This window comes from Triturus cristatus, chromosome 9 (assembly GCF_964204655.1).
Source record: "Triturus cristatus chromosome 9, aTriCri1.1, whole genome shotgun sequence".
NCBI classification, from domain to species: Eukaryota; Metazoa; Chordata; class Amphibia; order Caudata; family Salamandridae; genus Triturus; species Triturus cristatus.
This window is the reverse complement of record NC_140592.1, coordinates 815,705,763-815,722,251: the sequence shown is the minus strand read 5'-3', so window position 1 is coordinate 815,722,251 and position 16,489 is coordinate 815,705,763. Positions and strand designations below refer to the sequence as shown.

Below are 16,489 nucleotides of genomic sequence, written 5' to 3'. Positions count from 1 at the left end.
TTAAAAAATATATATATATATATATATATATATATATATATATATATATATATATATATATATATATATATAACCAACCGAACATTCAAATGACAGTAACAGATAACAGGGTTTAATTGCGATTACAATTTTATATGATCCACCTGGTGTATGGACTTTTCAACTCGGAATGGCAGCAATTCAAGGAGTGAACCCCAGTTTCCCCATTGATTTTCTTCACATTCCGTTTCACATTCTGTGTACTTAACAAACTTGTACAGATGGGGTGAGTAAAGAAGTTGGATTATTATTTTTTTTTTTTTACACAGAGGTTTGTCCACAAAGGCCTCAAACAGTTGGCCTTTAATCCTGCTTCACCCACCTCAGCTGCCCAGAGCGTTTGTCAAAATTGATCAATAATCTAGCTTGTTCGACTTTAATTTAAGTACCAAGATTTAGCTCGACTGAAATTGATTTTTAAAGCTCTATAGTCCTGGCCCCTTTAGCTTGGGTAGACATTGCTAATGTGGGTAGAATTTTCTGGTCATTTTTTTAAATGGCGGGTGTGTTGTAGTGATGATGTAATATTTCAGAAACCATGAGACCTATATACTTCATTTTGGTGTCAAAACATAGTTTTTGGAGTCATGTAGACTTATAGAGACAGAAAATACCTCCTCAGAGCAACCCTTCCACCATTTTACAAAATTGTGGCTTTATAACAATGTGTTTTAGCCATCATATTGGTAATTTATTTTATTATTGTTTTTGTTTCAAGTTTTCCATTGATTCAAATTCATAACCTGAGCAAAGCAGGTGGTAGCAGAGAATATTTACCTCATTACAGAGTGTTGCTAACTACAACATCTGAGGACTCCTTCAACAAAGAAAACTGTGTCATATGCCAAACTAATCCAAAAGAAAAGCTAACGTCAACTACGCCTGAACATAGAGTTCGAGAAGCTGCAGAAAAACGGCAAGACGAAGTTCACAAAAGATTGAAACTGATGGGTGAAGAGGTAAAATGTTTTGTCATTGTAACAGGTGCTACAAGACGTATAACATGAAAATAAGCCTTGAAACACACTGACAAAAAGTAGCAGAAATCAGTGAATCACAAAAAGAATCAGTCTTCTGAGAAAGGGACGACAACCAAACCCAATGTCCATCCACGTAGAAGATAGATGGCTCCCCCTCGTCCACCTCCATCAACTGATATGAAAGCAGAGGATCTTCAATGCCTTATCTGTGGTTTAGGCAGAATAAGGGCCAAAAGGACAGACGAAAGAACAAAGTACAGAGTATGTGCGTCTCAAATGTCAAACATGTTTTTATCTGCAGCTAGTTTCTTTCAAGATGAGGTTTCTAGCTGAGTAGCTGATCTAAATAGCGAGGTGAATGTATATGCACCGGATTTATGCCTACCTGAATTGCATGTGTGCATGCATTCAAAAATATGAATGCACAATGAGCTCCCAGCAGCATTGTAACCGCCAGCCTTCAGTTAATTTTGTACTCTTTGAAAAAGCAAATGAAGTTCTAAAGCCACTCTTGAGTGCTGGCTATGGGTTCACACTCCGTGAGATCAGAGAAATAACGGTCAACATTGATGAGTGTATAAAATGAAATTTAGATTTCTGGTGAGAATGTACAATGACTGAATTCATTTTGTCACTCTAACAAAAAGAATGAGCCACTTATGGTGTTCTCAGCTGATTTGATTCCTTAAGTTCTTGCTGCCAAAATAAGATCACAGGATATAGTAAAATCAACAGGAACCATTTTAAGAAATGCTCTGAAAGATTTACATTTAGGACTTAATGACAAATGTTGTGATGCCCCAGAGCTCCGCAAATCATGGGAGTCAACAAGAATGCCTGATGTTGTCTTAACGATTTTTACATCATTGTTTAATATATGCAAAGCAAAACTGTTACAAACTAAAGTTCTTGAGTTTGGAACAGAAGCCAGCAACATTGAAGATGGCTTTGAAGATATATGCGAAGAAGCTAAAGGCAATACAATGAAGTCACAGACTTAAGCTGTGCAAATATACTGCATTTTCACACATCATGTTTTATGAATTACATCATGGCAAAACACTATGCAACACTACACATGATGACTGCCCACAAAATCTATGACAAGTGCAAAAGTAGAGAGCTAATCACTTCAATTATTAGGATTGGTGTATCAACAAGTTAGAAAGACATAGTACGGAGCAGGAACTTGTTAGCAACTCATGCTATAAAATCTTGTGAATCGGACAGCGCACCACTTCCAAGTCAGTTTACCAGGAAAGGATTTACAATTACTGCTCTTGATGATTTTGAAGACAGCTCTTTTTAGTCTGGAACATCCAGCACACAATACTCCCATGGTGCTTTTTCAAGACTGTACCAATGAAGTAGCTGCTGGAAAACAAGCTGCATCAGCTGTAGGCATAAACAAATGGAGCTGTAAACTTATAACCCAACTGCCTTGACAACGTGTACAAAATCACTACCAGCCATCAACACGTCCCAGTCTACCAGAAAGTTTCACTGTGGCCGAGGACCTAGATCTACTTCTACCTGATGCTACAGTCCGCTAAGCTGATTTAAATGAACTGATCATATTGCTTATTCTGTGCGGACTGAAGGATGAAGTTCCTCCGTGGGCTGGAATTTATGCTCTGATCGCCCAGAATACCGTCCCACTGAAGAAGGTTGGGTTTTTACCAACAATACCATCTGCGGTCACAAACTACGCAAAAGCTAAAAAACAATATCCAAAATGTGCATGCTCATCTTGAATACTAGCCTATCGTGCAATTTTCTGCGTGTTTTCCGTATTGTAGCGGACATTTTTATGAGCAATCCAGTAGAATTTGATCTTTATCCAATGTTCGGGTGTTTTCCACCAGACAAACATTGCATTGCGGGGTGCAGGAAGTTATCTCAGTGGCTGTGGCATAGATGATGCACTTATTGAAGCTGAAATCTTTGGAAGCAAAACTGTCTAGTAAGTATTGAGCAGAACTCATTATGTTTGTTACAAGGGTTGCTCATCATATCAGAGGCTATCAAACCACTGCATTGTTATACTTTCTGGGACAAGAATGACAAATTAGGTTTTACATATCTTATCTCAGAAGTCAACAAGGCACAGAGTGCACTTCATTCAAAAGACATAATGCAAAGCCAGGCAATGTTCAGGCAATGTTCAATACACACTTAGTTCATAGAGTTTGTCCAAGAATGTGAAGAAAAATCAGAACTTTGCAAGTACTGGGGAAATGTTTTACACATGATAGCTCTAGTGAAAACTGTGGGGTCACGGATCACTATGTTTCGCAAAGTCGAGTGCATAAACTACCCGAGATATAGGTCCTGGTATTTGGAAAGAGTGAAGAAGCTAGAGGTGGAAAAGCCATACCACTACAGAAAATTCATCCAAAGACATTTTGTGGTGAAAGACTGAGGAAAGGTTCAAAGTTATGGCCCCAGATATGAAACTGGAACAGACAATCCAGAGATCACAGAACAGCTCCAAGGTAAATTGTTGGTAAGACATGTAAAAGTGAATATGTTGCTCAATGGAGGCTAGTATACCATGAAGTCCTTTCTATTTACAATGTTTTCTGAGAGATGAAAATTTCAAAATGAATGGACAGTTATGAAACTATTCCTCACCACGAACATGAGGTAAGAGAAGGGGAGCATTTTAATAAACATGTTGGCAGCCTCCTTTATTTAATGCAGCAGCAAGGAAACCCGTTTGAAATGACTGTGCAACTACACAACCACGTGACCAAACAATATGTGGATAAACATATAAAGACACGTCAACTAGATGTACTGGAATATGAATCTAAACTATATGCAGAACTGAAGCAGGAGAGATTTGTATTGAAAGATAAAAAGCTGCTTGGCATAATCACTAAAGCAAAATTTTCACGTTTTAATTGTCATCCAGTTTCGTCCAACCATCCACTACAAAACCGGTTACAAAAAAACAAATTTTGAACCACATAGAGGGATGGATGTAGCAAACAAATAAGGTGAATTTATCAAGGACATTCTGTCGCATGATCTTCTTCCAACAAACGCATTATTTGATGGAGTTTCTGCAATCAAACCAGTGAAGCACAAACTCGTACAAGAGAACACAAAAAACCTTTCACCTGAAGAATTTCCATTCGAAAAGGTGTCCTCATTGAAAACTGCTGCTGTTGTGAATTATGTCACAACTGTGAATGGTCAAGATGTTATCCATGCAAAATTCGGAGAGATCATTTCTACTGTTCTCCAGATATCAAAGTCAGTGTTCAGAGAGACTCAGACTAATGTCTACAAGTGGAAAAACTGACCTTGCCTGGATCAAAAATTCTAAATCTATGCCTGTGCAACTTGATAAATTCTGGTAATCAACATCGAACAAGATCAACTTGGAGAAGTTACCTCAACAAAACATGGCGGATGCTTCGGTGAACACTGAATTTCCAATTATTGCAAGTGGAATTATAGTAAATGTGGAGCAGGTGCCTGCAGAGATATATTCAAACGGTACAGGCTATATTGTTCAAGACGTTAACAGTATATTGGAGGAAGCTGACCTCTGTGTTGTGCCACATATTGATTGGGATGTTTGAAATGGTTCCAATCGACTCATTGTACTGTCAAATGACACAGATGTTATTATTGCGATACTTAGATTTGTTGCAATGTTCATAAGTCAAGGATTGTCAGAGTTATGGATACGTTATCGAACAAGAGAGAAAAGACACTTGATCCAGTTTCATATTCTGTACAAGAAACTGGACCCAGAGATGCCCAGTGTTCTTATCTAGGCACATAGTCTTATGGGTGATGACACGATGAGCAAAACTGGAACAAAGCTTGGAGCTTCAACTGCTGAAGCTAAGAAGTTTCTAAAATGATTTACTGAGACAGAAGAAGAATGTGACTTTAAAGACGTAGAAAAATACCTTGTGCATGTGTGCAAAACGAGTTCTGTCACACATTTGACGATCTTCAATTTAATGAGTTCAAAAGATCAGTCTCGCTAAGTGAACTTCCACTGATGTCATATTCTGGGTGTGGACACATTAAAAGAGCGTTCTACTTGATCAGAAGATCTGTAAATGCTTTGAGTCATGCATATGAAGAGAAAGATCCATGTAAACTTAGTTGGGAAGATATTGATGGGGTGCTAAAACCCATGAAATTTCTAAAGCCTCTACCCACAGAACTTACACGTACATTTACTTGAAAAAATCTGTGCTACAAAACTATGTCCCTTGTGATATGCTCTTCCCAAATGTTCAACATTCTGCAAATGTACAACAAGCAATTGCCTAAACAAATAAATAAAGTGAATTTTAAGAATGTGTCTAAAACAGGAGTGATAGACATTATCTTTTTTCATATTCAGATCATAAATATTATTTGGTGTATACATAAAAGATTAAAAACCTATATTATGTTTCATTTCTATACATGTCTCTTCTTCCTCTATTATAGCCCCCATTTTGGAAAATGGCAGAAGGATTGCTTTGAGGAGTTATTTTCTGTCTCTATAAGACTACTTGACCCCCAAAAGATTTGAGGGTATGGGAACATAAACACACTACAAGTGGCTGAGAATAATTTTCTCAGATCCTTGTTAGAAGTGGGCCCTAACAGAAATAGCAGCTCTAAAACCAGTACTATGCTGGATTAGAGCTGTTCTGAACCCTAAAGCAGTGATCTATGTAAAACCTTTGGCAGATGAGAATCACGCTGGTACCAATGATAGAAATACTTGGTTGTCCCACATAAAACGTGTATTCGTTGAATTGCAGCTAGGGTAACTTTGGACCGACCTGAGAAGCATAATTCGGGATATGGTAACAATCATCAAGGAGCGCTATTTCGAGTATAGACGGGAGAGGAAACATTCCCTGATTACACCTGGGAGTTTACTATGGGACTATTTTAGTGACAATCTTGGCCCCGTTGACATGTTATATATGGATTTGATTTATTTTTAACAAAAACTTACACTTTATGTTAAATGTAGGCTGAGTATATTACAGACAAGAAAATGTCTAGTTAAGTGTTTGACTTCCCACAAGCAAAGAATATTGTGACTGCATTTTTTGGGGAGAGGAAATCTATCGCACTTTTCTGTTTTGCACTAAACAAGTCTTAGCAAGAAAAAGGTGGCTTGTGCCTCTTCTTAGAGATCAGGACATTAATTCTGTTGGAGCAGTTTTAACATATTATTTTAGAACGGATGATTAATGTATTTTTAATTCAGTCACCTCATATTTATGGGCAGTTTGGTCATGTAGGAGGGGCCTGGTAAATGCTCAATAAATCTGACTAAGCCCCATTAGGAATGTATACAATTATGGGTATATAGAGCTAAATATCCTTTTATAAAAGATGTACACTGGTACCCAGGGAGGATCTTGATTAGAAGCTTGTGCACTTATGGATACTACTGCTATTATCCTGCAATCAAATCGGATTGGTAGGAAACTGCTGTTTTATGGGGTCCTAATGTAACCTGAGGATTGCTGATATGATATCGCTAAGCAGAAGGATGATGTGGATATTATGGTGCCTTTGCTCCTCATTCCCACGTGTTACTGTACAAGCACTCGCACCTTAGGGGGACGTTAACCTGTAGCTGTTGGTCTTATAAGCGTTCTGCTTCTATTGCTTATTATTGTTTCTCTAGACCAATATGACTACTAAGTTTTTGACTTATGTCGTTTTTAGTATTTTTGATTGTATCATTATAAATTGGTTTTATTATTGGATGGCAGAATGTCAACACAATAACTAATAAATTGAATTGAGTGACAAAGGAAGATGTTAATTAAGAAGTGATTGGTATAAATCTAAAAGATGTAGGGAGGAAGAAGCAGAGGTTCATTCAGCTGCCAAGAGGTAATAGAGGTATGTCATAAAGGGGGAGAATAAACCACATCGGTCTCTATATCAGAGTCTCAAACATTCTTGTCTTGGAGACCCTCAACCACAAGTTCACAGACTACGGTGCGTATAATCTTTACTTAGTGTGGTTCGGAAGACAGTGTCTTCCTCGGGACTGTCACTTCAGTGTCTCGTTCTCTAAGTGACAGCAAAACCTCCACCAAGAGGGAGACACTTCTGGATGTTGAAAGTGATAAGTGAGTTAAAATTATCTTCTATCCTGTAGTTAAATCTTTATTGGGGGCGAAAAAAATAGGATTGGGATAAGGCTAAAAACAAAGCAGTAAGAAGTGGACCAAGTAGTGGTCGATCGACATGTTTCGGCCTAGAACAGCCCCTTCGGGTCAATGGCCTTCGTCATGACCCAAAAAAATAAATGTGGAGGCTGTATACTTTAGGGTTTTCCTGACTGTGTATTATTAGTGAGTGGAAGCACTCACTCGTCTTCATCAGTGAGCACACTTTGCTCAAGACGGAACGCGGTTATAGGTGTATTAATTAGGCATATAACTTAAGTATGCATTTTATATGCATCTTTATGTGGAGAAAAGTAGGAAAGGTTTAAGCTTGGATTTAAATCATCCTGTGCAGACCCCAACAATCGGTTAGATTTATGCACGCAGGTGAAGATTTTGATGTCACCTAGAGAACGGGATACTCAAGTGACAGAACCGATGATGGTGCTATCCATCGAACCACACTAAATGGAGATTATATAGACCGCAGTCTGTGAACGTGTGTTTGAGAGTCTCAGAGACAAAATTTCTGAGACTCGGTTATAGAGAACAATGTGGTTCATTCTCCCACCTGTCTGATAGATAATTAAGGAGTGCTTGCCTGCACATGCATACAGGAACATTTTACTTAACAATTCAATTTTTGCAATAATAATCAGCTGATCTGGCCTCTATTTCCCTTGTAGTTTCTTCCACTTTGCCTCGCCCTTCAGTTTTGCGGAACACAATGTCCCCCCAATAAAAAGATAGTAATGCTAGATACAGGAACCAACCTGATGTTAAGTGTTAAGTGCTTGGAAATGATACCCCACACTATCCATGGGGAGGTAAAGACCTTTGTAACCTATTATAATGAAGTTTTGTCCTCCGCTTTCCCAGGGTATCACCTTTGACTAAAAAGAATTTTAGCACTGAGACTGCTCTATTTGAACAAGCAAGAATTCTCACAGATTAAGTATTTAAATTAAGAGAAAAGCAGTATTATGTAGCAGGGTGATTTTGGTTCAACAAATATTACCTTGTTTACAATCTGCTCCCATCCAACCATCCATACACACTTTGTTTCCATAGTGATCGCAAGTGTAGTGGCCAACGACAAAATCATCCCAGGGCCTGCAGAATTTGTTGCACAATGTGCCGTAGTAATTCTCTTCGCATTTTACTCTTATTTTGAAATCAAAATGAGCAACAGGTCCATTCAATGGCATAGAAGTCCACTGGTCTTCAGGATTGATAACACCAGCATGCATAACTCTGTCAATTAGAAGGTCATCACCTAAAAAGCAGAAAATAAGAAAGTCAAAAAAGGCAGATGTGTCTCCTAGCATTCGCAAATCATTTTTGTCCTCTGCAATTTCTTCTCTTTTGCTCATCCAAAAGGACTATTGGGATATGCAACTAAGCTCAGACCCTTGATTTATTGCCAACAATTAAAAAGGTAAAAAATTGATTATGGAACAAATTAAATTATAAAAGTCATCCACAGAAGGACATTTGTTTTTTTTAAACTTTTTATTTTCAATAAACATGCATCGGTGAATAGCATTGTACAATCGTATTAATGTATCCATAAAAAGAAGACAAAACATTGACATCATCACATTTCATACATTGGACAGAGAATATATCAGTATTCTGCCTCTGGTGGGCCCCCGCTCATCTATGCAATACAACCCCAATCCAGGACAATACATACATTGAGAACATACAATGATAGGACCACACAGACACTGTCATGCTAGTTCGCCGGTGGGGTGGGACTCAGCTTCAACTGCGAGGAGGGCCATCAGTGTTTGTCTCTCAGGCCTTAATTCCACAGTTGGGTGAGATACAAATGCCCCCCCTATATTTGTTCCACTTTCCCCATTTTGTATCCCATTTCCAGGGGCATCCTCGTCCCTTGAATACCGTTTTCTCAGCTATCATTGCACAATCCATGTCCTTAGCCCAATCTTTTACCAGTGGGCTCGCGGCTATTCCCCATTTCTGTGCGATGTTGCGCTTTGCAATGACCCAACCCATCGCGGCCCACGCCTGTTCTGCATGGGAGAAGTCAGTAGCCTCCCATATATTGAGAAGGCAAAGTTTGGGAGAGGGTCTCAGGGGCTTGTCACATGTTCTGGCCAATTGGCGAGTCACTTTTTCCCCAATAGCTATGTATATGTGGGCATTCCCATAGAATGTGTGTAAAGGTGCCGATCTGTTTGCATTGTCGGAGACAGAGCGGATCGGGTCGCCTGCCCAGCTGGAATAATAGCTTAGCGTCAAAGTAAACCCGATGAAGGATTTTAAGCTGGATGAGGCGGAGTAGCATGGGGATTACTACCTCTCTGGGAGAAGCCAGGGCGTCTCTCCAGTCTTCGTCATCCATGTCACCCAGGTCATCCACTCAGCACATACATAATTTCTGCATCGGATCAACCCGGTTATTTACCAGTTTTTTATAGGTGAGGGAGATGGCCACAGAAGGACATTCTTGGACAGTGTTCATAATGTTTCCGGTTCAGTTTTTATAGTTGTAGAAAAAAAAAATCACTTGAGTTATCACCTACATAATCCCTGAATCTAATCCACAAATTGAACTGAATTCTGAACTGAAGTAAACCTCAAGAAATAAGGGAAAATACAACAATGTACACATTTGTAGGTCACAAACGATTCTTGAATATAAAGAAAACAAACTACTTTGTTAAGAAAATGAAGCTTCAACCATCTGAAAGACATTTGCTTCTATGCCAATTTAGTGTTAGTCCAAATTGGTCTTATAAAAAAGAATGGAATGGAAGAACCTTATGAGTGATTTGAGAAAAACACATAAAAGTAGTAGATTTGTCCAATCGAGTAACCTAATGGCATTAGGAGGTTTGGGCAATCTGACTATGATTAATAAAAATACATTTGTATTGTAATACGAATTTATAAGACTTACAAAGGGTTACAACTCAAGAGTTTGTGCACCTTGTGGAATTCAGTAGTCAAGGATACGGACAGTAAGTTATGCACACGTTGAATGTTCAATTGAAAGATGCTCAGCAAGTAAACTACCGTTAAAGCAGTGGATTTGTTAACCATAGACTATAACAAAGTTGAACAAACCAATAAGAATGATTCAAAATTATTATAGAAGTAATTAACCTGTTTAGTAGATTATTGGAATCCAATGCCCAAGGGGGAGATAGATATCAGTAAGGAAATAACAATGGTCTTTAGCAATGGGTTGAAATGCTACCCCAAGCAATAGCCAGAGGTTAGACATATTGCAAGCACTCCTCCCTTCAACTTTTGTGTGTTTAATGGTCTCTAAAGATCTGGTGTTACTGAGTGTTGTGTCAAGAAAGGCATTAAAATGGTGGTCTCTAATGCTACATTGTGCACACCTCATTTGCACAATACTTTGGACCAAGAGTACCACCTCAGATGATGGGACAGCCTGGAGCCGTCCACAGCACACGAGCAATGGTTCACCAAACAAGTTAATAACCTTTTTAAATGATAAGGCAGGAGTAAGGGTGCACTTACTTTTTCACACAGGGCTTTTGAATGTTGGCTTTTTTTTGTTTAATAAGTGAAGACAAAGGGAAAGCTGTGATCTATTTTTGTCACAGGAGTTTAGACTGATCTATGGTTTTGAATTGGTTGTACCTGGATGATGAACAGATGTGACTTAGCATGAAAAACCACAGAACCCTAAGGGGATGCACTTTCTTCTTCAAATCACTCTACAATATTATAAACTCAACCTTTCCCAAACTGAAGATATGCAAATTTACTCTTAAAGTCAAATATCCCATCCAGGGACATGGTATTTCACAGTCTGCAAGGCACTGCCATTTCTACTGTCAATGCCAAAAATAGCAAAGATGGGACTTGAGGAAGGTTGTAAAGCTTAATTAGAAAAATGGTAAGTGGAGCACTCCATTGAAGACAATGGAGTGTTCTGAGCTTCTACGTGCTGGTAAAGGCCTGCAAAGCAACATTCCAATGTTTTGACAAAGGCCTCTCGGAGCTCCAGGGGTTTTAAATCCCTTCGGGCTTCGAGAGGCCTTTGTTTTATTTGTTAGAACATTCTGCCCTCTAGTGGCAGAATGTTCTAATAGCCTTATAGCCCTTCGTAGCTGGGTTATACCAGCTATTAAAGTCCCGCTCCCTTGTTAAAAGCCCTCGCCTTCAACTCGGGCCTTTAACGCTGGAGCGGGCCTTTAATAGCCGGTATAGCCCAATACGGCGGGCTATAATAAGACTTGTACGCAGGCAGTCAACTATACATTTTTGGACCTCCAATAAACTCCCACACAACCATCAAACACACACACAGGCATGCACCCAGTCATACACCCTCACAGAGCCATCAAGACACTATCACTCAGGGAGATCTAGGATCACACAAACAGCATATGCCCCCACTCAAACATCAGACTGACGCAGACACACCATCAAAGGGCAACACTGACTATCATACAATCACTATAAAAACTGACAAAGTGGTTATCATACACTAAAACACAGTCGCACAACCACACAGCTACCTTCATCTGACACAAGGAACATATTTGTTGTAAATATCAGTAATTTTTTAAAAAATCAGTTAAACAAATAAGTTAAAAGAAAACTAGTGAAAAATTACCACATCAGTGATGTTCTCCATTAATTCCACTGGTGATGGTATATATGATTACTTTTCAAGTATCATGCCATAACAGATGAATTTTAGGACTATTAGGTTTTGCAATCAAAGCATATTTTAACGGTTGTTATTGCATTTCTTAGATTTTTCAGGTGACAAAATAAATGTTTTGCACTACATGAACAATAACTATTAACTGTTTATAATTTTAAGAGAATTTCTTTAATGGAACATTTTCACGATTTTTTTCTAACGTTTTACAGGTGACTGTGTGGTGATTAATGATAATGTCTCGATCTGAACTGTTGTGCAAGCTTTTTTTCCTGACATCCCACTTAAACTTTTACCCTCCATCCCTTATTAGATCTGCATGAAACCTGGTATCCCTGCATTGTATTTAACTTGCTATACCAAGAGAAAGCTAAACGTGAATTCCTGCCAAATTCAGTGTATAGTTGTCAAAGGGCATCAATATTATTAGAGAACAAACAGCCCCCCCGCCCCAACCGCCATTCGATAAGTCTGCATGGAACTCAACATAACAGAAGTAAAAGTAAGTTACACAAGTTAAGATGATCCATTTTTTTTTACATTACTTCCTTATTGATTTTATACAACTAATTCAATTTCAACCAGGGACACTGTCAGCAGTTTTACTGCTTTATAATCAAACTGCCCACTTTCCATTACCACCCTCGCTCCCTCCTGCCCCCAAAATGCATCTAGATAATAACAGGATCTCTTCTTTGCTCCCAGTATACAGTAAGGAAAATAAGGTGTAAGGACCACCACTAGCCATTACATGCATGGTGACATCTAACACATTTATAACTTGGTCCACATCCAACACTATACTCTCTCTTGACTTAATTTAACTTCAAGCAAAGCATTTCACAGTAAACTAATCACACATAGTTCCCTCACAGGGGATAAGTGTCCACTTTGACCTCAATAACTATAAGAATCACATCCCATGCATCACCAGAAGAGCCTTACTAGTCCCTTTGAATTCCGAATTTATGTAGGGCCACTATCTTGTCACTGACCATTTGCTCACATCCATCAATCAGGTGCTTTAATTGTCTTTCACATAATAGCAATATTTCTTTTGGCCACTACCATGGCAAGATCTATAAAATTACAAATGTGGTTTGTGCCTTAGTTTTTGCTATCTGTCCCAGTAAGCACATCCCCAATACCACATCCAGATTACTCTCCTCCTTGATCCAATCCATCACCATCGTACAATACTGCCTAATCTGTGGACACTCCCATACCATTTGAATGAAAGTCTGCCAATGAGTATGCAGATCTTCCCAATCCTTGCTGAAGTATGCTTGAAGCACACAATTGAACTGGGTAAATATAAAACAGGTGGGTTTCATTTTACATTACTTTCTTGATTTTCAAACAATAAAGCAAAACTAAACGATAGAGATACACAGCTTGCAGACACAACTCCAGGATGTCATTCATCAGGTTAATGCACAAAAATATAATTCAGATAACCAAAGGCATCAAAGGTATAAGTAGAGACAAGCATGGAACAACCAAATCAGTTAGGTGAATAATGAAGAAACAGAAGAGTGTAAAACAAAGGCAGGGCTGTGTTTCAAGGAGAGGCGGTGGAAGGGCCCTGGGGTGGGTAGTCTGGGTCTAATGTGCGGAGGTAATTGGGCAATGGACCCCAGTATCCTTGGGCTAGGAAGAGGGAGGTTGCAAGTCTGTATAATCTTCGCTAACAGTTTGACAGAATTACATACTTTTGAGCCAGGCAGAAGTAGAGGGAGCCAAGGTGCAGCTTCGGTGGAGCACAATCTCCAGCTTAGCTGGGAGCGCGGTATGTCTGTGGTGTATCCCAAAAGTCGAAGAAGAGGGTCTGGGAATAGTTCCATGACAGCTATTGCAGAGACATGTGCAAAGACAGAAGTCCAGTATGTTTGTATCACAGGACAGGTCCCGGCTAGATTCGCGAAGACAGCGCCGGGGACATGGCAGTTGACACATACATCAGATTTGGTGGAGTCAAATTTAGCCATATCCGAGGGTGAAAGATAAATGCAGTAAATGCATTTAAAATGCAGTCATTTGTGTCTGTAATTCCTCGAAATACTCTTGATTTGCGAACAGCAATATGTCCATATTTAATCCATGAGTAGACACCCAGATGCCCCGCCCATACCCCTCGAACTCTTGCGGTGGTATTAGGTTTGAGGGAGATGCAAGTACAATAAAGTTGTGAGACTAGGTGATCACCATCCCACTGGTTGCAACAAGTGTCAAGGGGGAAATCTTCTGGGGCAACAGGAAAGTAGGAAGCAGAGAACGCAAAGTATTATATAGTCTGCGAATAATCAAATGGTCCAGGAAGCGCAAGTCATTCAAGGAAGGTTCCGCAGTCGGCTGTACAACATGGCCGCCCGGGAACAGATCCCCCAGGGTGGAGAGGTTGTGATTTCGGAACACTCGATGTACGACCATTTCTCTGGCCAGTGGGAGCCAGGGATATAAGCAAGGGTGAGAGCCGGGGAATAAAGTGGGTCCCCACCTAGTAGCTGCCACAATGTACGCCACGCCCAGCCAGTCATGGACACTGTCTGGATGTCCTTGGCGTCTAATGAGATGCCCTTCGGCAAAACTAAAGCGTGTGGAAGATCACCCAACTGGGACCAGTCTGATCTCAGATAGGGGATGCCAGCATCCGGATGATACCAGTAATAGGAGTACTGGCATCGGGTGACCATATGATACAAGTAGAAGTGGATACCCCAAGCCCACCGTGCTCATAAGGGTGAGTGAGTGTGCCCCAGCGGACATGCGGGCTACTACCAGCCCACACGAGGCAAAGGAGAAGACCACGCAGAGAGCAGAAAAAAGTGTGGGGTAGTGGAATAGGAATATTCAAAAATAAATATATAAAACAAAGGAGTATGACCATATTCATAATGGATACACGCCCAGCAATGGATAGAGTGTTACAACAAACAAATGATGGACGGAATGCTGACAATGCAGACATTCTCCCCCAATCAAAAAATCTGGGTTAAATCCATCGTTCTTTTGCCCACTACGCCACCCCAGTTTGGACCTAGCCATATGCAAATCAGTCTTGACCCTGTTCCCCATGGGAACAGCCCAGACCGACTGCCAGGCCAGGTCCTTCCTGGACCGGAAACAAGCATCCAGAGACCGGTTTCAGGGTATGTCACCCTTCTTCAGCCAGGCTACCTTGAATCCAGTGGCACAGTGAGCAAGGGACCCATGTCTGGGCATACCCATCCCACTCAGGGCGAAAAGTATTACAGTAAACAAATGATGGACGGAATGCTGACAATGCAGACATTCTCCCCCAGTCAAAAGATCTGGGTTAAGTCCATCAATTGTGTCTTTTGGTTTCTCGCCCTAAGTGCGCCAGGTATGCTCAGACGTGAGTCCTGGGCTCACTGTGCCACTGGAATCAAGCTTTCCTGGCTGAAGAGGGGTGAAACCGGTCCTAGGATGCTTGTTTCCGGTCCAGGGAGGACCTGGCTTGGCAGTTCGGGCTGGACTATTCCCATGAGGCACAGGGTCAAGACTGATTAGCATATGGCCAGGTCTAAACTGGGGTGGCATGGTGAGCAAAAGAATGATGGATTTAACCCAGATCTCTTGACTGGGGGTGAATGTTTTGATTTGTTCTGCATTCCGTCCATCAATTCTGTCTTTTGCCAGCAATGGATAGAGGCAGCTTAATCCAGCGGTCAACCTGGGAGGCAAGTTTGGCCATTACCTGTCTGTAGTTGAGCTGTAGAACTTGGTCCCTGCCCTTATATAGCCATATGCCAAGGTATTTAGTACCGTCTGCTTCCCAAGTAAATGAATAATCAGACGTTGTCGGCTGAGCCATGGTGGTGAACAGAAACAGCTCTGATTTGGCCCAGTTGATTTGGAGCCCAGACAGATCACCAAATCTGATCACCTCCTGCACCAAGGGGGACAAGATTTCAGACAGGTATCAAACGAGAAGCAAGATGTTGTCCGCGAATAGGAAGAACAAGAGCAGACCATGGGTAAGTTGGAGACCGCAGTGCAAATAACAGTCCTGCATGCAGCAGACCACAGGATCTATAGTGATGATGAAAAGAAGGATGGGAGAGATGGGGCATCCTTGCCTGGTCCCCCTCATGATAGGGAGCGCCTCAAAGAGCGAGCCATTGACACGGAGGCGAGCCACAGGGTTGGCATACAAAAGCCGATTCAGGGAATTGAAAGTTGGAGGGGGGTGCTTATCAGGCTTTGGTAGGAGAACAAGAATGGCGCGGTGGGCAAGGTTTCACTAAACAATGCCTATCGATAGGGAGCTAGTATATGCTTAAAGGATTGTAGAAGGCCCCTGGCTAGCCATCCAATCCAGGAGCCTTTGAGCCGTCAAAGGCATCAATGGCCTGTACAATTTTGTCTGTGGTAATAGGCTCAGCAAGGAATTGGCATCTGCCATCCAGCCGCCAGACCATCGCCACCTCCTCAAGATAGGAAGGTATTTTAGAAGAAAGATCGGAAACACAGGATGCATATAGACTCCAGTAGCACTTATGGAGTTCCGCCACCACATCCTCGCAACCAGAAACCCATTGTCCAGATTCCGAGGACAGCTCCATGATGTTATTCTGTGAGCGGTCGGGTCTTAGAAGGCGGGCAAGAGTGCG

General features: G+C 40.7%; 1 protein-coding gene across 2 annotated transcripts in view; it reads right to left on the bottom strand.

Annotated features, from left to right (window-relative positions):
• Positions 1-16,489, bottom strand: part of JAG2 (jagged canonical Notch ligand 2) — a 294,764-nt gene that overhangs the window by 150,597 nt on the left and 127,678 nt on the right. For both annotated transcript variants that reach the window (XM_085626226.1, XM_085626227.1), the window contains exon 4: positions 8,199-8,456. In XM_085626226.1, the coding sequence (XP_085482352.1) occupies positions 8,199-8,456 (258 nt within the window). The remainder of the gene's footprint in view (positions 1-8,198; positions 8,457-16,489) is intronic.